This window comes from Barbus barbus (genome assembly GCF_936440315.1).
Source record: "Barbus barbus genome assembly, chromosome: 40".
NCBI classification, from domain to species: domain Eukaryota; kingdom Metazoa; phylum Chordata; class Actinopteri; order Cypriniformes; family Cyprinidae; genus Barbus; species Barbus barbus.
The window spans coordinates 26136730-26161729 of record NC_136718.1 but is presented as its reverse complement, the minus strand read 5'-3'; the positions used below and the strand labels follow the sequence as shown (position 1 = coordinate 26161729).

Genomic DNA, 25000 nt, shown 5'->3' with positions numbered 1-25000 from the left:
TCAGATTCCAGATTTTCAAATAGTTGTATCTCAGCCAAATATTATCCTATCCTAACAAACCATACATCAATGGAAATATTATTTATTCAGCTTTCATGCAATGCATGAATCTCAATTTCGAAAAAAAATTGAGGGTCACATATGTTGCATCAATGGGCGAGTTCTTAAATATCCTTTATTCCGTTGTTCACCATAGTTTGTTTTTTACTTACAAAAGGCGTTTTATACCAAATTATGTTCAATATAATTAGATTTTCAGCACATATGATAAGGTAACTTACAGCTAACCAGCTAACGGGTTTTCTGTAGCTAGTATTCAGTGTTTTGCTGCTTTTTCCAGGGCATATTCTTCCTCACTGCTGTATGCACATGTATTATTGTCACTCAGAAGCGTGAGATCCCACACCTCCAGCACAGCGGGGGCGAGCGTGTATTTTTGAAGGGAATGCCTCGCGGTTGACAGCTGCCGTTACCGGGAACGGGCTGCCCTGGAGCGCGCCCACGCCTCGACGATTCAGCGCTGTGTAACGATAGAGATGTCGCCAAAAAAACAGATGAAGACAGGCGTTTATAGACAGAGCCTTGTTTGGTCTCGGTTTCCGGAAGCAGAAAAATACAATGCGCTTCAAGACGCAACGATAATGACATTAAACTTCAGTATGCAATAATATGGTCCAGTCTACTGCATATAGCTAATATGCACGTGTGTACAGTGGCATGCGAAAGTTTGGGAACCCCTTGCAGAATCTGTGAAAATGTGGATAATTTTACCAAAATAAGAGAGATCATACAAAATGCATGTTATTTTTTATTTAGTACTGTCCTGAGTAAGACATTTTCCATAAAAGATGTTTACATATAGTCCACAAGACAAAAAAAAACTGAAATTATTAAAATAACCACATTCAAAAGTTTGGGAACCCTTGGTTCTTACTACTGTGTGTGGTTACCTGGATGATCTACGACTGTGTTTTTGTTTTGTGATGGTTGTGTTTGAGTCCCTTGTTTGTTCTGAACAGTTCAACTGAGCACTGTTCTTCAGAAAAATCCTCCAGGTCCTGCAGAATCTTCAGTTTTCCAGCATCTTTTGCATATTTGAACCCTTTCCAGCAGTAACTGTATGATTTTGAGATCCACCTTTTCACACTGAGGATGATTGAGGGACTCAAATACAACAATTAAAAAAAGGTTCAAACATTCACTGATGCTCCTGAAGGAAACACGATGCATTAAGAGCCGGGGGGTGAAAACTTTTGAACAGGATGAAGATGTCCAAATTTTTCTTATTTTGTTGAAATGTCATATTTTTCCATTTAGTACTGCCCTTCTGACGCGACAGAAGATACTTGCATGTTTCCTGGAAGACAAATGAAGTACAATTTACCTTGATCTTCACATTCAAAAAGTTTTCACCCCCGGCTCTTAATGCATCGTGTTTCCTTCAGGAGCATCAGTGAATGTTTGAACCTTTTTTAATGTTTTTTTTTACAGCATGGGGGATCTGAGAGCTTAAACAATTGAGAAGACTTACTGATATTTAAGATGTGCTTAACACCTGTAAACAGCAACAACAAATACATTTGCTTGAAAAGCAAAATTGCATAAGATATTAGAATTTATTTTTATTGAATACAAGCGCATGCATTTCCCTCACTTGTTTAGGCACCTTACAAAATGAACCAATGTATTTCTTATTCCACAGCAGCGTTGCATTGATATTAGAATGAAACGGGCATCCCAAACTCCACCTGAGTCTCATCATCTAATAAATGAAATCTCCATGGGTGCTAAAGGCTGGATGCTTGTTAAATGTTATTATCAAAGGAAACTTTATGACTCATATTTGAAAATCATAGATGCAGCTGCAGTCCAAACGCGCGCCACGGCTCATTAGGCGATCTGAAGAAATGAAGCGTTACATAACACGCGATAAAATGAGACAGCGGAGATCTTATTCTCAGTCACGCTTTTACCGTCTGATCATGATCTTACATCGTTTGCATACATGCAGCGTAACGCGAACTCTTTCGACACATATTAGCAATATGAACGTGCACAAGCATTATAAACGATCTGCTTTTGATTGCCAGGTCGATTTAGCATGACATTTGGATGCATTGCTGCACGCGTGAAGCTCGTATGCTGTCCACGGTGCTGAAACGCTCTGAATGCTGCAGGCGGCGGAGGCACAACTGATCTAACCAGTTTCCATTACAAAACATCAGGAAAAGGAGGGCAAAGTTGATGCAGACCAGCAGTTACGCAACAGATGGGTGTATATGCAAAGCAGAGGCTTAATATTTGACATATTTCCTGTTGCAAATCAGTATAATCTCTAAAATGCAAACAAGTGTGGCTCGTCTGTGGTTAAAAGTCTGTTCTATCCGCATTACATGGGCTTTCAGTGTGCATTCATTGCCTCGCTGCTGCGGTGCATCGTTTTAACCCATCAGATCGTCTGTCAAAAATCACCCGAGGCGCTTTCGCTTTGACACTGTTCCATTGCGAACATAATGGCCGCCTGTCATTCACAAACGCGCCTCATTTTTCCGCAATGGTCTTCAGGAAAGTCGCCGCTACGTCACGCCCCGTGCCCATTTTCGGAGGGGAACCCCGTCACATCCTCTGCCCATAATTGGGCAAGAGCCGTCCAGACTCAGCACACGGCGGGGAATCCTCCTGCCGACGTAGATGAGCGGTAGGCGGAGCCTCGGCGGAGCCGAAAGATATAAAAGCGGGACGAGGAATTCCGGTAAACGAATCGACGGAGACCAGAAACTGAAGCAAACCTAGCTGTAAGGGAATCCCAAAGCAGGATTGTTAATCAGAAATTATTCCTTGTGGATTTTGCACCAGTTTCACGTCGACATCATGCTGAACACCGTGGACTTCAGCGCTTTGGATCTGCTTTGCGCACAAACCTTTACTCTTGAGGGACAATCCGCCGTTCAGAATCAACCTGATGCTGGTGAGCACTGAATTTTATCTTTTCCATATTAATATTAAATCAGTGCATTAACTTCTAAAAGCACCTGATCTATTAATAAAAGAGATCAAATTGCATGCAATGCACTAAATGCAACAGCACACTTATAGTCCTGATGCAGTGAGTCAACAGCTTATGTAACGCATCTCTCTCTTCTTCCTCTCGTAGCTTGCGGTTTGTTGAAGCCCAAAGCGGAGCCGCTGGACGCCGGTTTCCCCGACTGCTCTAACGACGGCTTCCCGCCGTCGCCGCTCACCTACACCGGCAGCTTCTACACGGAGACCGGGCCGTGCAGCGCAGACGCGCTTCTCAGCATCCTAACAGAGATCGTCGGCATCTCCGACAACTTCTCCAGTAACTCTCGCGGAAGCGCGCTGTCGCGTCAGGAGTCGCTGTTATCCACCGGCAGCTCGCTGGGCTCGCCGGAATCGCTGTGCAACGACTCCCTGGACGAATTCGCGGAGGCCAACTTCCGCGTCAAGAGCGAGTTCGGCGGCGGCAGCTGCTGCAACGGCGGCGATCTGTTCGACGGATTCGCTTCTCACGAGCCATCAGACCTGGATGACATCATTGACCTGCTCTCTCCATTGGGTCCCGAGACCGACTCGGTTTTGGACACATGGATCAAGCAAGAACCGCTGGAACAGGCGAGCGCGCCAAACTTCCAGGTTCCCGTCGCGGCGCATGAGAACAGCCTCTACCGGACTATCTCGTACCCATGCGCCACGACCGCGTTCCTGGACTCGCTGCTGGCCACCAACACGCGGAGCGCCAAACCGCGCGGCAGGAAGGGTGCGGTGCGCGAGAAGCCGTTCTCCTGCCCGGTTGAGAACTGCGAGCGTCGCTTCTCGCGCTCCGACGAGCTCAATCGCCACATTCGCATCCACACCGGCCACAAGCCCTTCCAGTGCCGCGTCTGTCTGCGCTGCTTCAGCCGCAGCGACCACCTCACCACCCACATGCGCACGCACACCGGCGAGAAGCCGTTCTCCTGCGACGTGTGCGGGCGACGCTTCGCGCGCAGCGACGAGAGGAAGCGGCACGGACGCGTGCATCTCAAGCAACGCGAGCGGATGCAGCAGCAGACAGAGCTCCTGGCCGCGGCGTGCGCGTTTTCCCTCCCCGGACTCGCGTAAGCTCGCGGCGCTTTCAGCTGGTTGAGTTCTAACCGAGGTTTATGGCTCGCTCGCTCGCTCGCACGCGGCGCATGCAACGCATGTAGCTCATGTGCCAGAGCAGCTTTGGGGTCCGAGAACTGGAAGTGGAAGAGTCTATAACAAAGCCTGAAGCGAGCTTGGCACGCGAGGGGACGCTTAAAAACTCTTTGTCTGCGGAGCCAGACGTGTTTCAGCACTTCCGGTGGTTTAAGTCGCACAAAACCATGTGTTTTTCTATCTGCGCTGACGTCCAGAACGTCGCTCTCTCAAACCTCAGATGTTGTTTCTGAAATCTCCTGCATGTCTTGATGTGAACGTGTACTTGTTTTACACTGCTCCACCACGCTGGCATGCGACATGTCATTGTATTTTGATACATCACTTTTTAAAAGCACACGAAAAGAGCTCTATATATTTGTAGGTTATTGAGCGTAATTTTGTATCGTCGATTTTCAAGAGAGTATATGAAGAATCTATCTTATAGGTTTTCATAATTGATTGTATTCCACTTTTGACAGTAGAGTGTGTTTGGTTGGTTCTTGGGAACCTGATGCGAGATTTAAACCTTCAACATCGTAGTTGAGTTGCAGTAGCACACTTGGATGTGCAGATTGGCCTCTGGATTCTCCTGGGGTCGTTTCGATATTAGTGTCTTTTTGCCTTTGAAAACTGTTCTCGTGCAATGAAACGCTGTCAAACGCCTTGTGAATATTTGAGGCTACTGAATGTTTCAAATAAAACTTTATTTATTGACATTATTCCGAGTCTTTAATGATTATGCCAACACACATCTATACATTAGGAAACAAGCTCCATACTTTTGTACACAACTACTCACTACTGCTACTTTCCACATTGTACACTAATAGTAAATTCATGTCCCAACTTCTGATGTATAAGCCATACATCATAAAATCTTTCATATAGGAACAGAAGCAATAAAAATAAATCAACTGAAAAATGTATTTTAAAAAGAAAAAATTATAGTTCTTATACTCTAGTAAATAAACAAATCATTAGATTCAAATTTCATACAGGTATTAAGTTAAATAAACATATTTATGTATTAAATTTATATGTTAATAAAGTTCATCATTGCATTTAAGCATAAATAGTTTTTATTTAGTGCTTTTCCTAAATTTAATAATTCAACAAACTCAAATATCGTGCAATACAAAACCTTTTAGACTTTTTAAAAATACTGATAATTATTTTTTTTATTTATATATATTTTTTACTGAAGTAATTAAACAAATAACATAATTCAGATTTAATACAACCAAATAAACAAACAAACAAAAACAGAGTAAGTTCGTTTTTAACTGTAAATATACAAAAAAAACATTTTTTTATGTTGTAGTTTTGATGTATTCTAGTAATTATTACTGAGATTTAAATTTATTACACTGAAAAATAAAGTGTTTTATAATACTTTTCCATTTAGTCGTTTTCACATGAACGACGTGTCAGTTTAGCGCCATCTATTGGTGGACAATGAAACACACACACACACACACACACACACACACACACACACACAGACACACTCACACACACACAAACACACACGCACACACACACACACACACACACACTCACACACACACACACACACACACACACACACACACACACACACACATGTTGGTTTTTGTGGTTTATGGGGACTCTCCATAGGCGTAATGGTTTTTATTCTGAACAAACTGTGTGTGCTATTGCCCTACACCAACCCTACACCTAAACTTAGCCCTCACAGGAGACTTTGTGCATTTTTAGATTTTCAAAAAAACACCATTTAGTATGTTTTTTAAGCCTTTTGAATTACGGGGACATGGGCAGTGTCCTCATAAACCACCTTCATATTGTAATACCTCTGTCATACCCATGTCATTATACACATTTGTGTCCTCATAAACCACATAAACATGCACACACACACAAACTAAGTGACAGTATATCAACTCACTCTATCTAATATATGTGTGTATATATATGCTTGTATGTATGCATGTATATATATATATATATATATATATATATATATATATATATATATATATATATATATATTATATACACACACACACACACACACACAGGTGCATCTCAAAAAATTTGAATATAGTGAAAAAGTTCATTTTTTCTTGTAACATTTCAAAAAGTTAAATTTTCATATATTTTAGATTCATTACATGTAAAGTAAAACATTTCAAAAGTTGTTTTGCTTTAATTTTGATGATTAGAGCTTACAGCTCATGAAAGTCAAAAATCTGTATCTCAAAATATTAGAATATTTACATTTGAGTTTCAATTAATGACCATCCCTACAGTATAAATACAGTATCTCTTGTTCTTTGAAACCACAATAATGGAGAAGACTGCTGACTTGGCAATGATCCAGAAGATGAACATTGACGTCCTCCACAAAGAGGGTAAGTCACAGAGGGTCATTACTGAAAGCTGTGGCTGTTTACAGAGTGCTGTATCAAAGCATATTAAATGCAAAGTTGACTGGAAGGAAGAATTTGGGTAGGAAAAGGTGCACAAGCAACAGGGATGACTGCAAGCTTGAGAATACTGTCAAGCAAAGCTGATTCAAACACTTGTGAGAGCTTCACAAGGAGTGGACTGAAGCTGGAGTCAGTGCATCAAGAGTCTCCACGCTCAGACGTCTTCAGGAAAAGGGCTACCAAGCCACTTCTGAACCAGAGACAACGTCAGAAGCATCTTACCTGGGCTGTGGAGAAAAAGAACTGAACTGTTGCTCAGTGCTCCAAAGTCCTCTTTTCAGATGAAAGTAAATTTTGCATTTCATTTGGAAATCAAGGTCTGGAGTCTGGAGGAAGAGTGGAGAGGCACAGAATCCATGTTGCTTGAAGTCCAGTGTGAAGTTTCTGAAGTCAGTGATGATTTGGGGTGCCGTGACGTCTGCTGGTGTTGGTCCATTGTGTTTTATCAAGTCCAAAGTCAATGCAGCCGTCTACCAGGAGATTTTAGAGCACTTTATGCTTCCATCTGCTGACAAGCTTTATGGAGATGCTGATTTCCTTTTCCAGCTGGACTTTAGCACCTGCCCACACTGCCAAAACCACTTCCAAGTGGTTTGCTGACCATGATATTACTGTGCTTGATCAGCCAACATGCCTGACCTGAACCTCATATGGAATCTATGGGATATTTTCAAGAGAAAGATGAGAAACAGTCGATCCAACAATCCAGACGAGCTGAAGACTCAATAGTGCCTCAGAAGAACCACAGGCTGATCACTTCCATGCCATTCCTCACTGATGCTAGAGTTTGTACTAAAGGAGCCCCGACCAACTATTGAGTGCATAAATTAACATACTTTAAAGAACTTGAACTTTTCTGTTTTGCAAATCTTCAGAAATATTCTAATTGAGATACTGGATTTTTTACTTTCCTGAGCTGTAAGCTCTAATCTTAGTGAAGTGAAGTGACATACTGCCAAGTATGGTGACCCATACTCGGAATTCGTGCTCTGCATTTAACCCATCCAACGTGCACACACACACAGCAGTGAACACACACACACACACACACAGCAGTGAACACACACACACACACAGCAGTGAACACACACACATCGTGAACACACACCCGGAGCAGTGGGCAGCCATTTATGCTGCGGCGCCCGGGGAGCAGTTAGGGGTTCGGTGCCTTGCTCAAGGGCACCTCAGTCGTGGTATTGAGGGTGGAGAGAGCGCTGGACATTCACTCCCCCCACCTACAACCTTTGGATTACGAGTCCGACTCTCTAACCATTAGGTCACGACTTCCCCATTTCAGGGGAGAGCGCGAACGCAGCCCCCCCACCATAAATTATGCAGTCAAGAATCCCACATTTGGGTACATTCGCTGTTTTGCCTGTAAACGATCAACCAATCCCCTCCCATGTTTGTTTACACGTCCAAAGCACTATTTGCACGTCGTACGGCCCCAGGGCCATTCGCAGGGGTCAGCAAGACCGGAGTGCAATGGCCAAGCCTCGTACCTGGGTGAACCGCCTTCTTGATCATGGTGTCTCCCCTGCCAGGTAATCATCAAAATTAAAACAAAACAGCTTTTGATGTTTTACTTTACATGTAATGAATCTAAAATATATGAAAGTTTCACTTTTTGAAATAAGTTACAAGAAAAAATTAACTTCATGATATTCTTATTTTTTTAGACGCACCTGTGTGTGTGTATATATATACAGTATATATACATACATACATACATACAGAGAGAAATTCTTATTATTAGAAAAATTAGCATATCCGATCTCTTAGATACTGCATTTAAACATATTTATTGTATAGTAATTATGGACACAATTGTAGCGTACTTTAATCAAACAAAGCTGTTCTCGCATCGAAACGCACCGGCGGAGCTTCAGCACCACGAGAGTGTGGACAGCGCCGCGCGCGCACGGCATTCACAGCGGCGCGTGCCCGACAGAACGTAACGCGCGCGCTCCCACATAAATGCATTTTTCTTACAGCTCTATTTCACGCTCCTCGAGTTTCTTCCAGACCGGGGGTGACGTCAGAGGCGACCGGAGCGGCTGGGTCTGCGGAAGACGAGAGTCCAGACAGAGAACCGGTGGGTATTGGAATAATCTACTGCATGCTTCTAGATGATGCACGTGAAGTTCTTGGGCTGGGTCGCGTTATTCACACACATTCCGATACAAGACCAGACCGAATTACCAAACGACCGATGCACTTCCACTGGGTAGATCCTTTTTTCAATAATAATTGCAACTTAAATGAGAAAGCATAAGCAGAAGACTGTGCATCTGTATTATCAGTGCACGCACGCATATCTAGACTGTATTTCATCTTCGCGGTGTTAATGGAGCTTTTCTCGGACCGCAGATTTTGTCTTCATCACATTCATGCGGAAATAACGCGGAGCGCGCGCGCAGAGTCATGCGTGAGTGTCACCTACAATATCTCTCACACATTTTGATTCGTTATGTTGAAAATAGAAGATTCACTGGAATTACATTAATAATTCTTCATTAACTAATTACTCATATTTATTTCCTGATAACGTACAGAATAGTTTTCCTCTACTAATTTAAACTTACTTCTAAAAGTTCAATACAGTAAAAACCGTTAACAGTTATTAAAATTAAAATATTAAAACAATTGTTTTGTGTTATAATGTGTCATAGTTTCCACAGAAATATTGGGCAGCACAACATTGATAATAATCAGTATATTATTATGATTTCTGAAGATCATGTGACACTGAAGACCGGAGTAATGATGCTGAAAATACAGCTGCAGATCACAGAAATACATTATATTTTAACACATATTCACATAGAAAACAGCTGTTTGAAATTAGAATAATATTTCACAGTTTCATTGTTTTTACTGTATTTTTACTGTATTTTTGAGCAAATAAATGCAGCCTTGTGAGCAGATGCGACTTCAAAAACATTTTAAAAAAAAATCTTACTGACCCCAAAATTTTTTACTTTAATGTGTATTGAATATATTAGAGCATTTTGGGAAATACATTTTCACCATTATCCATAAAATAAAAGTTAAAGTAAATTCATTAAATATTATGAAATCAATTTTTTTATTATATTTACTTTAAAAGTGAATCATAAACACACACTCATGGATAGACAATTACTGTATACTTGATATCCTAGTAGACATAAATTAAATAAATGATGTAAAGAAAGCAGGAAGGAGAGAGAGACATTGAAATATAGGTGGCGCCATTGCTATATAGAGCACATTATTTATTTAAACAAGAATGAGACTGAACAAATGCATACCATAAATCAATACAGGGTTATCACTGGCAGTCCTGGGACTCGAAACAAGATAAACATGATCACAGGAGAACAAAAACACTTTACACTTATATAAGTGTCAGATGAGATGGATGAGTCTAGAGGAGCGTTCTTTTGTTCAGCGTGTAGCGCTTCAAATCCAGACAGAACATTGTTTTTTAAGTGAAGTATAATGACAACATACACACTCACCAGTGACTTGCTTACTGTTCCCCAGTGTCTCTCTATTACATCACTTCCTGTGAAAACATACATGAGAAACAACAGCAGAGGAATGAAAGAAGTTTGGCTTCATGAATTAAAATATGTTAATATACTGTATTATTGTCACGGTGCACACAGCAGGGAGGATCAAGGACACGCAGACGAGGACATAGCTTCAAACAATAGACTTTACTGAAGACTGGGCAGGACAAGGCAAACTCACAGGCATCAAACACCGGGGGTAACGAGTAGACCAGACGAAATCTAACAGAACAGACAGGACTAATATACTCAGGTAAATCAGACAATTAAACAAACACGGCTAGACAAGAATTAACCAATAATCACACTAGACGAGGACAGGAAACAAACCAAATAAGGACACAAGAGGCAGGAACACATGACACACACGACAGAGGACTGACAATTATATTAAAATCTCCAATAGATGATGAAGGGAGGACACAGATATGATACCCCTCACCATTAGACCATTTAAAAGCACTTTAAACAACAAATTGTTTTTTCATGGAAACCCGTATACTTTTTATTGTTTAAATATTACTGAATTTATTCCTTTTGTTCCATTCTTCTTTTTCAGGTGTGATTCTACATTAGCCTGTTTTGGACTAAAAAGCTCCTAAAATGCCACAAACATTTCTGAAATGCCCCTAAAACATTACTGAAAAGCCCTTGAAATGCCCCAAGACGCTTCTGAAACAGCCCTAAAACGCTACTGAAACACCCAGAATATACTGAAATGCCCCTTAAACACTCCTAAAGGTTACTGAAATGCCCTTGAAAGACACCAGAAAATACTGAAAAGCTTTTGAAATACCCTAAAAACTTTCCTAAAGTTACTGAAATGCCCCTAAATTCTCTTAAAGGTTACTGAAACGCTTTTGAAACACTCCAGAAGATACTGAAACACCCCAAAATACTTAGTCAAATACCTTTAAAACGCCTTGAAGAACTTCTGAAACACCCTTACAACACTTCTAAAGTTACTGAAAGTTTCCTGATATGTTTTGAAACACTCCTAAAGTTACTGAAATATTACTGAATCTTTCTTTAAACACTCCTAAATTTACTGAAACATTTCTGAAACTTTCTTGAAATGCTCATACTGAAACGTTCCTGAAAATGTCTTGTTAATGCTCCTAAAGTTACTGAAACATTCCTGATATGTTTTGAAACGCTCCTAAAGTTACTGAAACATTTTTGAAACGTTCTTGAAATGCTCCTAAAGTTCCAGAAACAATCTTGACACGCTCCTAAAGTTCCTGAAACGTTCCTAAACTGCTCCTGAACTCCGAATGATCTCACCATGCGACTCAGGAGTTGTTTTTTGAGCGTATGAGCACGTTGTCACAGTATGTCGACCAGCACCGAGCTGCCGTTGCACTGCCTGACCTGCGGAGAGGCTTGTGGGTTTGGAGACCTGTCCAGCTTTCACTCCTGCCAGAAGCTCTGTCTGACCCCTCGCCGGAGCTCTGAAGGCGGACTGGTGTCCCTTTATGCCCAGAGAGAGAACAAAATCGACCGCCCCCTGCGCCTGGAGCTCCTGGATGCCCTGAGTTTTTCCCGTCCGCGCCGAAAGATCCTCATCCAGAGGGACTCGCCATCATCTCTGTCTCCAGTGCTGGCAGTCGCCATGAGCTCCAGAGCCGCAGAAGCGGAGGCAGACGCCGGACACTCCGTGGCCCAGCTGGGAGTGCCGTGGCTGGGCAGGCTGGCGCTGGAGGCCCGGCTTCAGCAGCTGGCGCTGGAGGTGCAGGAGCGCGTGTCGCTCAAACTGGAGGCACTGCAGGATGAGGTAAAGCGGAGAAGCGCGGAGGTGAGGCGGGCCAGGAGAGAGAGCGAGCACATGCACAGAGAGAAGCACCAGGCGGAGGAGCGGGCGGCCGAACTGGAGCGGCAGGTGGACATTTCCGTGGAGATGCTGGCCAGCCTCAGATATGAGCTGAGAGAGAGAGACGAACAACTGCAGCGCAAACAACAGTGAGTGTATGTTTAGAGTAGAGGTGCACTGAAATTTCGGCAACTGAATATATTTGTCTGAAACTGCAAAAAAAAAGAATGTTCAGTTTCGGATGAAATAGTTTTGGAGGGCCGAAATCTTTGACCGACGTTTAACTAACTTTTCTGATGGCGTGTTTTGAACATGTAAGTGTTTATTAAATGCACACAACTACTACAGGTAAACATGTCAGCTAGGGGTGGGAATCTGCAGGTACCTTAAAACAGGTTTGCCAAGGTTTGAGTAACAAAACCAGGCCAGTTACTACCAGTCTACTACTGGGGAAGTCGTGGCCTAATGGTTAGAGAGTCGGACTCGTAATCGACAGCGCTCTCTCCACCCTCGATACCACGACTGAGGTGCCCTTGAGCCCCCAATTGCTCCCCGGGCGCCGCAGCATGGCTGCCCACTGCTCCGGGTGTGTGTGTGTGTGTGTGTGTGTGTGTGTGTGTGTGTGTGTGTGTGTGTGTGTGTGTGTGTGTGTGTGTGTGTGTGTGTGTGTGTGTGTGTGTGTGTGTATACTTGGATGGGTTAAACGCAGAGCACCAATTTCGAGTATGGGTCACCATACTTGACAATACGTCACGACTTTTTTTTTTTTTACTCAGAAATAGCCCAAACCTAGCCCAACCATGTTCTGGGGGAAATTGGCTATCAAAATTGCGTTCCGGTGGTCCCCTTCGGTCAAAATGTGTTCCGTGGGTCGCTTTAATCTGCATAATGAAAAACAACGAAAATGTAGCCCAATTACATATTCTCAATATTTTGAGAACATTATTCTAACTAGGCTCATTGGAAATACATGCCTCTACCTACATTTCTCCAAAACACCAACAACTGTTATTCCTTTTTACACAAGTTTGATGTACAGGGTCAGAGTTTCCATTAAGAAAGCCTAATTTTCACACAATTCTTTGCACAATATTATGTTATGACTTTAAAACATGCTGCAAGATTTGAAAACTTGCTACTTACTTTTGAAAAAGATACTTTTGGAAGACAGCATCACAAATACAGCTTAATAAGTGTGGATTTTCTAGCGCAGTAGGTTTGCATGGTAGCAAACCTCTTTCCTGGTTATGTGAACGTTAAGGGAACATAATATAGAAATGTTACTTTTGAATATTCTCTGAACATTCCGAAATATGTACAGTAGTACATAAACATTTAAAAAAATAAAATGTTTCAGCAAAAAAAAGTTTCATTAATTATAATGTATAAATAACATTTTGATATTAAAGACCAGATTAAAGACCAACTTTGAAGGAATGTTCTATTAATGTTACAGGAGGAACTTTTGTTCATAACTATGAGAGAACCTTGTCAGAACGTTCTGATAACATTCACCCCACAGCTGGGATGAATACCCAAACTGAATTACCACAACTTTGGTTTTGATTTTGATCTGTATAGAAACTTTAGATTTTGGTTTCTGTGTTTCGGTAAGCGACTCATTTTGGAGCATCACTAGTTTAGATGGTGTGTGAGATGCGTGTGAATGCTTTAATGCATGTGTGTGTGTGTGTGTGTGTGTGTGTTTTAGGGAAGTGTGTGAGCTGGACAGGTTTGTGCGGGACACGGCGCTCCAGGAAGCCAGCGCAAAGATCCGTCTGCAGCACTTCATCGAGGACCTGCTGGAGAGAGCCGAGAGAGCCGAGACGCAGCTGCAGAACCTCCACGATGATGTCACTTCCCCTCACAGATACCTGGCAGGAAGCCGAGTATCAGGCTACCAGGTACAGAGAGTCTGTTACTGGACTGAATCAGCTCGGCTTTACTTGATTCTCCATCAATCATTTTCTAGATAAATCAGTGCGTCTCAAATCTGATCATCAGGATCTTTTGAGGAGCGTTTGTTTCCAGAAGCTTTACTTTCACTGTTCCTCAGCGGAGGAATGATCTTCATCTCACATCTTCTGAGGAGCGTTTATTTCTTCATCTCTCAATCAGCATTGCATTATATGTTTGGATCATTTCCATCTCATCTGACTGAGACATATTACTGGAGAGATATTTCTCCTACATCAGCAGTGAATGTATTGTGTGTTTGACAGAGGAGTTATAGCGTGTCTGGGATGAGCAGGAGATCTTCTCATGTGTCTGATTACAGAGCCGCTCAATACTACAGGTACATTACTAAAGATTTACTGTTCATCAGCATACATCCGTCCAAACACCTCAAAACATATTTAATACAATATTGTGCAAAGTCTTTAAATGGGTCGCAATAAATGAGAAACAACAGTCTCATGTAGTGTTATCAATGACATGCTATTAGAGTTTTTTCATATTTTGAATTAATTTTTATTTTTTAATTTTAATTTTAGTTCAAGTTTTAGTCATTTTGTTCTGTGTTTTTGTGATTTATTTATTTTTGTAAATACATAGTACATCAAGTTAATTTAAACGACAATGAGAACTGTTGCCTTGGTTATTATTTGAAATAAAATAAGTTTAGGTTTTTTAATTTTATTTTTATTTTAGTTAACATTTATTTTCTCAAGTAACATTTTTATTATTTCAGTTTTAGTTAATTATAAAAACCCTGGTCTCATATTTTATGTGCAGTGTTATTTAAGTATTTTTAAAAATATATTATTGTAGATTTCATTAATATTTTGGATTAGCTTTTATATTTAGATTTTCTAGTTTTTTTTTTTTTTTTTTTTTTGTGATTGTGTTGTTTTTTGTAATTTTAATTTATTTTTATTTTTATGTTTATAAACTATTTAAATTTAGATTAATTTTTTTGTTAGTTTTAGTTATTTATTTGCAGTTATTTTTGCTGCTTCACCAAAAATGTTTTGTAAATGTAATTTGGCTCCACACTGGACATTTATTGGAACTGAACCTTAAAAATAAATCTTTAGTTGTCATACATTAAGAGTACAGGCCAAAAAGTAAGTAAGTAAATTAATTAATTAACTAAGTAACTAATGTGGATAGAATTTGGCCTTTTGCTTTAAGCCAAAGTCTCTATTTGCTCTGCATGTATTCTCATTGCTGCCTAGGAGAGACTCCTGAGATATAATAGACTGTGATAGGCTGCAGTAAGGATGTGATGTGTCTCAGGTTCGAGCGGAGGCTGCGCACGCTGTCGGTGGGTTCAGGCGGCTGTGAGGGTCACTGGGACGGACGGCAGTATCAGCACGTGTTGTGTGGAGCCGTCGAGGGGCCCGACAGTGGCTCTGAATCACCCTGGATGATCCAGCACACACACACTGATGCCGATTCAGACAACTGGTCACTTTACACCACAGAATCACTGGACGACACACAACACACCGGATGCAGGACCTACAGCCGCACCGGTACAACACACACACACACACACACACACACACACACACACACAAATATACAGTGTTACTTTGTATCAGTGTTATTGTAGTATTCCTGATACTATAAAACATACCAGGTTTTGTTTGTTTTTTTAGATTTTCTGTTTACAGTTTAATTTTTGTCGAATTAAGTTTTAGTAATTTTGTTATGTTTTTGTCATTTTTATTATTTTTTTTAAATGTCTACAAAGTAGTGTTTATTACTTTTTATTTATTAGTTTTAGTTTGTTGAATTTAGGTTATTTTAATACTTCATTAAACTAAATGAAAATGAGAAATGTTGAAATAAAATAATTGTTTTATTAGTGCTGTCAAACTATTAATTGCGATTAATCGCATCCAAAATAAAAGTATTTATTTACATAATAAATATACACAGCACACACACATAATGTATATATAAATACACACACATACAGTATATATTTTGAAAATGTTACCATGTATTTACATGTATATATTTATAGTCATATAAGTTATATTATATTTAAATATTTTTTTAATATATTATTATAATATATTGTTTAATATATAAACGTAACATATTTTTTTAAAATATATACATGCATGGGTGTGTATTTATATAGACATGTTAAATATAAACAGTACACACACATATACTATGTAAACAAACACTTTTATTTTGGATGTGATTAATCGTTTGAAGGCACTAGTTAACATACGTTATAGTATTTCAAGTAAAGAATTTTTTAAGGTTTTAGTTAATAATAATCCTGATTCACACATAAAGACACATTAAGATTCACTGAACACAAGAACTGATTATAGTGATTATTAATTATTGAAATAGATTTTTACAGTAAAAATTATATATTTTGCCCGTACAAAACCCTCTGCCATGGTTCCAGAGTGTTGCTATGTGGTTGCTAGGGTGTAAAGTGTGTGATAGCTGTCAGTTGTTGTTGTGTGTTGTTGTGATCAGGTCCGGATCTGCACTGGTGTGTGAACAGATCCAGTGAATCGGCCGTGTGTTCGGAGCGTCTGAGGCTCAAAGCGGCGTTCTTCTGTGTGTTCACTTATCTGGACACGCGCTCGCTGCTCATCACTGCTGAGGTGTGTGTGTGTGTGTGTTAGATATATGACGTGTGTACTGTGTGCTTCAGTGTTTAAGTGTGTGTGTCTGTCTCAGGTGTGTAAGGACTGGCACAGCGTCGCACGTCATCCTGCTGTTTGGACGAGAGTAACACTGGAGAACGCACGAGTGTCAACAAAGGCAAGGAAATACACATATCATACACATATGTTTGTTTCCCCATATTACAGTAGTAAAGACAGCTAATGCTATTTTATCCTAATAGAACTAACAGAACTGTTTATCAAGGATGCATTAAATTGACCAAAAGTGACAGTGAAAACATTTGAGTGAAAGAAATATATAAATGAAGATGAAATCCAAAATATTAGGTTTTTTTTTAACTGCTTACACACATTTTTAAACCTTTGCCTCTTTTTTTTCAAAACTACACACAAATCCAAGAATTGCACACACAAATGCAAAATGCCTCACTCATCTCTTACAAAATGAAGCACTGCATTCAAAATATTACAAACACATCTCAAAAGCAAACATTTGCAAACACCTTTGGCATAATATTAATTCCTGTTAGATTTCGAGAACTGTGTGTTGTGTTTTATGAAACTGAAAACTGAGTCCAAGGCTGAGAATTAATGTCTGGTTTTGTAGATCTGGTGTGTGCTTCTGCTGTTTGAGTGACCGCTTTCAGAAACTGTGTGACAAGGAAAAAGTTTGTGTGTAAGCAGCTGAAAAAAAAAGTAAATGTCATGGAAGAATATCTCCTGAGTAATCCACTATTTCAAAATGACATTTTCACCTCAGATTTGGAGGTACGTTTTACACAATTGTTTTGATAATCAGAAACAAGTTACATTTTTTTAAAGTATTCTTTATTCTTCAGACATTCCACTTTAAATAGAATAAGTATCAGCTGTATTCAAAGTGATACACATTTAGTTTTTGACCACTGAAAATGGGTACAATTCAACAATTTAGACTTAGAGCCACATTGGGATCCCCATATCTCTGGGATTGAGTCATATAGGACCTTAAAAATAAAGATACCAAATAAATAAATTAGATAAGAACCACAATCTAAAATCTTATTGAGATCTTCTTGAGTTTATTTGCAAAAAGGGAAACAAGATACATTTCTAGTTTAAATATTATTTGTTCTTTAGACTTTTAAAGAAAAAAAAATCATTAGTATGCAAAGTGACCCACATCTGGTTTTCGACCACTGAATATTAATACATTTTATCAGTTTGCACATGAAGCCGCATTGTATCTCCGGAAATTAACCTTACAGGGCTTTAAAAATAAAGATGCCACAGGAAAAGTTTGTTAAAAAACTAAATCTAAAAGGATATTGAGATATCTTTAATACTGCTTGAGGTACACCAATGCAAACTTTCGAGAAAAACACACAAAAGCAGCTTTTTCTCCATTTTTGAATGGTCACCACTGGCGTAATGCAACAAAGATTGATAGAATCAACAGATTTTACTAACAGACCTTGCAATATAATCATGCTGCCATCTTTCTGAAGTCATTTTTATACCCCTGTAATTTGGCTTCAAATTTCAGATGAACATTGTCATTTTGACTGTCCTCTACAAAATAGTGGATTACTGGTCACTGTAGAGCAAAGGCCATCCTAACCTCCAGTGTGTGTGTGTGTGTGTGTGTGTGTGTAGTTCCTGATGACTCTGTCTCAGTGGTGCTGTCAGACTCAGTCTCTTGTTCTTCACAACCTCAAACCTCGATCCCGTGGCAAGAAGGAGAGCAAAGACAAGTACTTACGCAGCACTAGGTAAAACACACACACACACACACACGCACGCACACACACTCAGACACACACACACGCACACACACTCTGACACACACGCACACACACACGCACACACACACGCTCACACACACGCACACACACACGCACACACACACGCACACACACACACACTCACACACTCTCACACACACACACACACACACACTCACACACACACACACACACATGTTGGTTTTTGTGGTTTATGGGGACTCTCCATAGGCGTAATGGTTTTTATACTGAACAAATTGTGTGTGCTATTGCCCTACACCAACCCTACACCTAAACTTAGCCCTCACAGGAAACTTTGTGCATTTTTAGATTTTCAAAAAAACACCATTTAGTATGTTTTTTAAGCCTTTTGAATTACGGGGACATAGGCAGTGTCCTCATAAACCACCTTCATATTGTAATACCTCTGTCATACCCATGTCATTATACAAATTTGTGTCCTCATAAACCACATAAACATGCACACACCGTCACACACACACACACACCCTCACACACACACCCTCACACACACACTCTTCTCACTCTGAGTGCAGAGCTTGTGTATTCTTAAACATGGCGGCCAGTATGAAGTGCTTTAGTGAAGAGTGTTTTGTTCTCTCTGTATTGAGGGGCGGACTGGAGGCGGGACTGGAGGCGGTGCTAAAGGCAGCGGGGCGGAGTCTCGTCTCTCTGAGCATCTCTCATTGTCCCAACATTTTGACGGACAGATCGCTGTGGCTCGTCAGCTGTCACTGCCGCGCGCTGCAGTCGCTCACATGCAGGTCACATAATCTGCCTTTCATAAATAAATATTACATATTACATTATCATCAAAATATTGCAGATGATTTTCTTTAGATGGCATATATATAATACATTTTTATAAATGTTCATGTAGAATTACCCAAACACTATTATATTTTAATTCATTCATTCATTCTTCATATGCAGTTTTTAATTATTAATTTTAAATTAATACATTTGTAAAAATCTGTTCTTTTAACTTTAAATTACTACCTGTCAGATAGATAGATATTTTGATGTAATATTTGAATATGAATTCCACTTATTTATAATATTAATATTTCCATACAGGATGAATATTTGAATAAATAGGATGGGAATATTTAATAAATATCGAAGAGGCACATTGACAGTTTAACCACATGCATTTACATACTTTTCACTTCATAATTGGCAATTACAAAAGTATCTGTTATTTACTTCCTCATTTTTTTATATTTAATTATTTTTAAATTATGATTAATATTTGAATTCAGTTCTTTTAACTAAATCAGTACCTTTTATTTAGAATTATTTATATTTTATATTGATTTGCTTAATTTTTTATGTTTTATTTTAATCTTCTTTCATTTAAACTATTTATTTAAATTGTATTTGTAATTAATTTCTGCTTTATTTTATTTTACATGATTTAAATCTTACATTACGATAAGTATTTTTTTTTTATTTTATTCTTTGATTATTTAATATACCCATTATTTATTAATTAATTAATTTTATTTTTTAAATCTTACATTATGACCATACATTGTGATGTGTTTTATTTTTATTTTATTCTTTAATTATTATTTATTTATTTTTATATTTATATATGTTATTCCATTTTAAATAAATTCTTTTAACTTTTAATCAGTACCTGTGTGATTTACATCTTTATTAATATTTTAATAGTAAGTATGATATATTTTTCATGTAAAGTATGTAGGGCTTTTTTACCTTCAGTGTTTTTCAGCACATATGTGACCCTGGACCACAAAACCAGTCATAAGGGTAATTGTTTTGTTTTTTTGTTGTTGTTTATATATATATATACAGGTCCTTTTCAAAAAATTAGCATATTGTGATAAAGTTCATTATTTTCTGTAATGTACTGCTAAACATTAGACTTTCATATATTTTAGATTCATTACAACACAACTGAAGTAGTTCAAGCCTTTTATTGTTTTAATATTGATGATTTTGGCATACAGCTCATGAAAACCCAAAATTCCTATCTCAAAAAATTAGCATATTTCATCCGACCAATAAAAGAAAAGTGTTTTTAATACAAAAAAAGTCAACCTTCAAATAATTATGTTCAGTTATGCACTCAATACTTGGTCGGGAATCCTTTTGCAGAAATGACTGCTTCAATGCGGCGTGGCATGGAGGCAATCAGCCTGTGGCACTGCTGAGGTGTTATGGAGGCCCAGGATGCTTCGATAGCGGCCTGAAGCTCATCCAGAGTGTTGGGTCTTGCGTCTCTCAACTTTCTCTTCACAATATCCCACAGATTCTCTATGGGGTTCAGATCAGGAGAGTTGGCAGGCCAATTGAGCACAGTAATACCATGGTCAGTAAACCATTTACCAGTGGTTTTGGCACTGTGAGCAGGTGCCAGGTCGTGCTGAAAAATGAAATCTTCATCTCCATAAAGCTTTTCAGCAGATGGAAGCATGAAGTGCTCCAAAATCTCCTGATAGCTAGCTGCATTGACCCTGCCCTTGATAAAACACAGTGGACCAACACCAGCATCACTGACTGTGGGTACTTGACACTGGACTTCAGGCATTTTGGCATTTCCCTCTCCCCAGTCTTCCTCCAGACTCTGGCACCTTGATTTCCGAATGACATGCAAAATTTGCTTTCATCCGAAAAAAGTACTTTGGACCACTGAGCAACAGTCCAGTGCTGCTTCTCTGTAGCCCAGGTCAGGCGCTTCTGCCGCTGTTTCTGGTTCAAAAGTGGCTTGACCTGGGGAATGCGGCACCTGTAGCCCATTTCCTGCACACGCCTGTACACGGTGGCTCTGGATGTTTCTACTCCAGACTCAGTCCACTGCTTCCGCAGGTCCCCCAAGGTCTGGAATCGGTCCTTCTCCACAATCTTCCTCAGGGTCCGGTCACCTCTTCTCGTTGTGCTGCGTTTTCTGCCACACTTTTTCCTTCCCACAGACTTCCCACTGAGGTGCCTTGATACAGCACTCTGGGAACAGCCTATTCGTTCAGAAATGTCTTTCTGTGTCTTACCCTCTTGCTTGAGGGTGTCAATGATGGCCTTCTGGACAGCAGTCAGGTCGGCAGTCTTACCCATGATTGCGGTTTTGAGTAATGAACCAGGCTGGGAGTTTTTAAAAGCCTCAGGAATCTTTTGCAGGTGTTTAGAGTTAATTAGTTGATTCAGATGATTAGGTTAATAGCTCGTTTAGAGAACCTTTTCATGATATGCTAATTTTTTGAGATAGGAATTTTGGGTTTTCATGAGCTGTATGCCAAAATCATCAATATTAAAACAATAAAAGGCTTGAACTACTTCAGTTGTGTTGTAATGAATCTAAAATATATGAAAGTCTAATGTTTATCAGTACATTACAGAAAATAATGAACTTTATCACAATATGCTAATTTTTTGAAAAGGACCTGTATATATATATATATATATATATATATATATATATATATATATATATATATATATAAAATTATTTTTTTTATTTTATACATCATTTGGAAGCTGAATGTTGTTTGTTATGATAGGGCAATATTTGTCTGAGATACAACTATTTGAAAATCTGGAATCTGAGGGAGCAAAAAAATCTAAATATTGAGAAAATCACCTTTAAAGTTGTTCAAATGAAGTTCTTAGCAATGCATAGTACTCATCAAAAATTAAGTTTTGATATATTTACGGTAAGAAATATAATATTCTAATGATTTTTGGCATAAAAGAAAAATTTATAATTTTGGCCCATTACAATGTATTGTTGGCTATTGCTACAAATATACCCCAGCGACTTAAGACTGCTTTTGTGCTCCAGGGTCACATATTACGCTTTGTTATCAATGGTAAATTGACGCAGCCGATTGTGATGTGTTCAGGAGTGCGTCAGATCCGGCGGGACAGGAGGTGATCTGGGCTCTGGGAGCGGGATGCAGGAATATCACGACGCTGCACATCGCTCCTCTAAAGCCGTGGTGAGGATCTGTCTCTTTAAATCCATCAGCGCTGATCACATGACCCCTGATTTCCCGCCTTGGTTTCCTGCAGCCTGCAGCCCGGTCGCTTCAGTAACCGCTGCTTGCAGACGATTGGCCGATGCTGGCCGAACCTGTGCCGTGCGGGGGTGGGCGGGGCCAGCTGCGGCGCGCAGGGATTGGCCTCTCTGGGTGAGTGACAGGTCAGGTGATGCGTAAGCATCCAAAATAAAAGTTTTTGTTTACATAACATATGTGTGTGTACTGTATATATTTATACACACAGTATATATTTTGAAAATATTTACATATATGTATATTCATATAATTTATATTATATATAAATATATTTAATATATAAACAAAATATTTCTCTTAAATATATACATGCATGGGAGTGTATTTATATATACATAATAAATATACACAGTACACAAACATATATTATGTAAACAAAAACTTTTATTTTGGATGCGATTGTAAGGTCTGTTTTGGGTTTTGTTTCTGGTTTAGGTTTTCATGTCTTTTATTTTGTAATTTGATTCATGCTGTTAGTGTCATGCTTCCTTGGCTTGACTTGAACAGACTTGACTAAAACATTCACCAGCAGCAGGGATAAATACATTCACGACGAGAGACAATGGAAACACTTATAGCAAACAATACAAGTCACATGACAAGAACCGACCAATGAGCAAACAGAACTGAAAACTACATGACAGGACAATAACCAATGAGGAACAAGACACATGACTAGAACAACCAATCAGAACATGACACAATGAACAAAGGAACCAATAGCAGGATTACAAAAGGGCAAGGAAAGCATGACACTAACAGCGTGAATCAAATTACAAAATAAAAGACATGAAAACCTAAACCAGAAACAAAACCCAAAAACAGACCTTAAAGCGATTAAGTCGTGATTAATCATTTGACAGCACTACATTTTTTTGCTAATTAGTAGTGATGGTCGCTTTCTAAGCACTGCTTCGTGAAGCTTCGAAACTTTTGCGAATCATTTGTTTCGATGTTTCCATCATCCTATTTTAATGCGCATTTTGAAGTAACGCGTAAGAAAGGAGTGATGGAAACGCCAAATTTAGAATAAAAATCCCCTAATTTGCTAAAAAAAAGAAAAAAGGTTTTTATGCTCGCTTGAGGTGGTTTTGGACTTGAAAAAGGGTTAATGCAAATAATAGCAGATGGAAAAGCATTTTACGAATAAATTCCTCACATCAAAAAAGTCATGTGACTTTGCGCTATGGGACGGCAAAACCTGACTAGCCAGCGGACCGATCTCATTCCACAGCATCTGACATGTTGTTATGGTCATTCTGAAATGCTCGAGCAAAGTCTGTCATCAAAGTATTTCTCTTACACGACTGCGTTCACAAACAGCAGCATCCACCTCCGAAAGCAATGACAGCATTTATTGTGTTTCGTCTGCTCGCTCTGAGGCACAAGTCATTTATTATATTTGAAAATTATTATATTCAGTAGCTTCTCCCACTTTTCTGAGTGATTTATAGTGTGAGTTTATCGTGAAGTGACGATTTTGTTCTCTTTGACTCGTTGGATGGAAACGGTGCTTGTTCGCGAATGTTTTATGCGATTGGCGCGAAAGTTAAATTCACAACTTTGGATGGAAACCCAGCTAGTGGTATCGGACTGCCAAAGTCACGTGATTTCAGTAAATGAGGCTTCATTACGTCATAACTGTTTCTAAACGTTTTGAAATTTCAATGGTTTTCCACAGGGAGGCGATGATCTCTATGAACCAGTGAATCATGTGAGTTAATTGAGATCGCCCCCCAGTGGTGAACCACTGAACCAACGTCTATGGGTTTGTTTTTTACCTGATCTCGGATCAGTTTCATCTTATAGACATTTTTAACAAAACATTTGTGACCCTAGACCACTGAGATACAACTATTTGAAAATCTGGAATCTGAGGGAGCAAAAAAATCTAAATATTGAGAAAATCTCCTTTAAAGTTGTCCAAATTAAGTTCTTAGCAATGCATATTACTAATCAAAAATTAAGTTTTGATATATTTACAGTAGGAAATTTACTAAATATCTTCATGGAACATGATCTTTACTTAATATCCTAATGATTTTTGACATAAAAGAAAAATGTATAATTTTGACCCATACAATGTATTGTTGGCTATTGCTACAAATATACCCCAGCGACTTAAAGAGATAGTTCACCCAAAAATGTAAACTCTGTCATCATTTACTCACCCTCAAGTAGTTCCAAACCTGTCGGAATGTCTTTGTTCTGCTGAACACAAAGGAAGATATTTTGAAGAAAGTTTGTAACCAGGCTGTTTTGGGGCACCATTGACTTCTATAGTAGGAACAAAAACAACTATGGAAGTCAATGGTGCTGCTCAGTTTCCCATATTCTTCAGAATATCTTGCTTTGTGTTCAGCAGAACAAAGACATTCATACAGGTTTGGAACTACTTGAGGGTGAGTAAATGATGACAGAATTTTCATTTTTGGGTGAACTATCCCTTTAAGACTGCTTTTGTGGTCCAGGGTCACATATGTGTAATTAAAAGGATGAGAAGTAGTTATTAGTCTCTTTCTGGCCTATATATACCCCTGACGCTGTGAGTG

General features: G+C 39.1%; 2 protein-coding genes across 2 annotated transcripts in view; both read left to right on the top strand.

Moving 5' to 3' along the window:
- The first annotated feature begins 2758 nt into the window (after window positions 1–2758).
- Window positions 2759–5112, top strand: LOC306859265 (uncharacterized protein). Its single transcript, XM_079400223.1, has 2 exons — window positions 2759–2968; window positions 3155–5112. Exons 1-2 carry the CDS (start codon window positions 2872–2874, stop codon window positions 4120–4122), a joined length of 1065 nt encoding a protein of 354 aa, XP_079256349.1. The 5' UTR covers window positions 2759–2871; the 3' UTR covers window positions 4123–5112.
- Window positions 5113–11543: 6431 nt separating this feature from the next.
- LOC306859247 (F-box only protein 41-like) overlaps window positions 11544–25000 on the top strand; it is a gene marked incomplete at both ends in the record, with an annotated part of 15005 nt that continues 1548 nt past the window's right edge. Inside the window, 10 exons of the mRNA XM_079400189.1 lie at window positions 11544–12169; window positions 13732–13924; window positions 14243–14316; window positions 15261–15499; window positions 16473–16603; window positions 16680–16763; window positions 18263–18378; window positions 19023–19175; window positions 22275–22370; window positions 22444–22562. Of these exons, the coding sequence (XP_079256315.1) occupies window positions 11544–12169; window positions 13732–13924; window positions 14243–14316; window positions 15261–15499; window positions 16473–16603; window positions 16680–16763; window positions 18263–18378; window positions 19023–19175; window positions 22275–22370; window positions 22444–22562 (1831 nt within the window). The remainder of the gene's footprint in view (window positions 12170–13731; window positions 13925–14242; window positions 14317–15260; window positions 15500–16472; window positions 16604–16679; window positions 16764–18262; window positions 18379–19022; window positions 19176–22274; window positions 22371–22443; window positions 22563–25000) is intronic.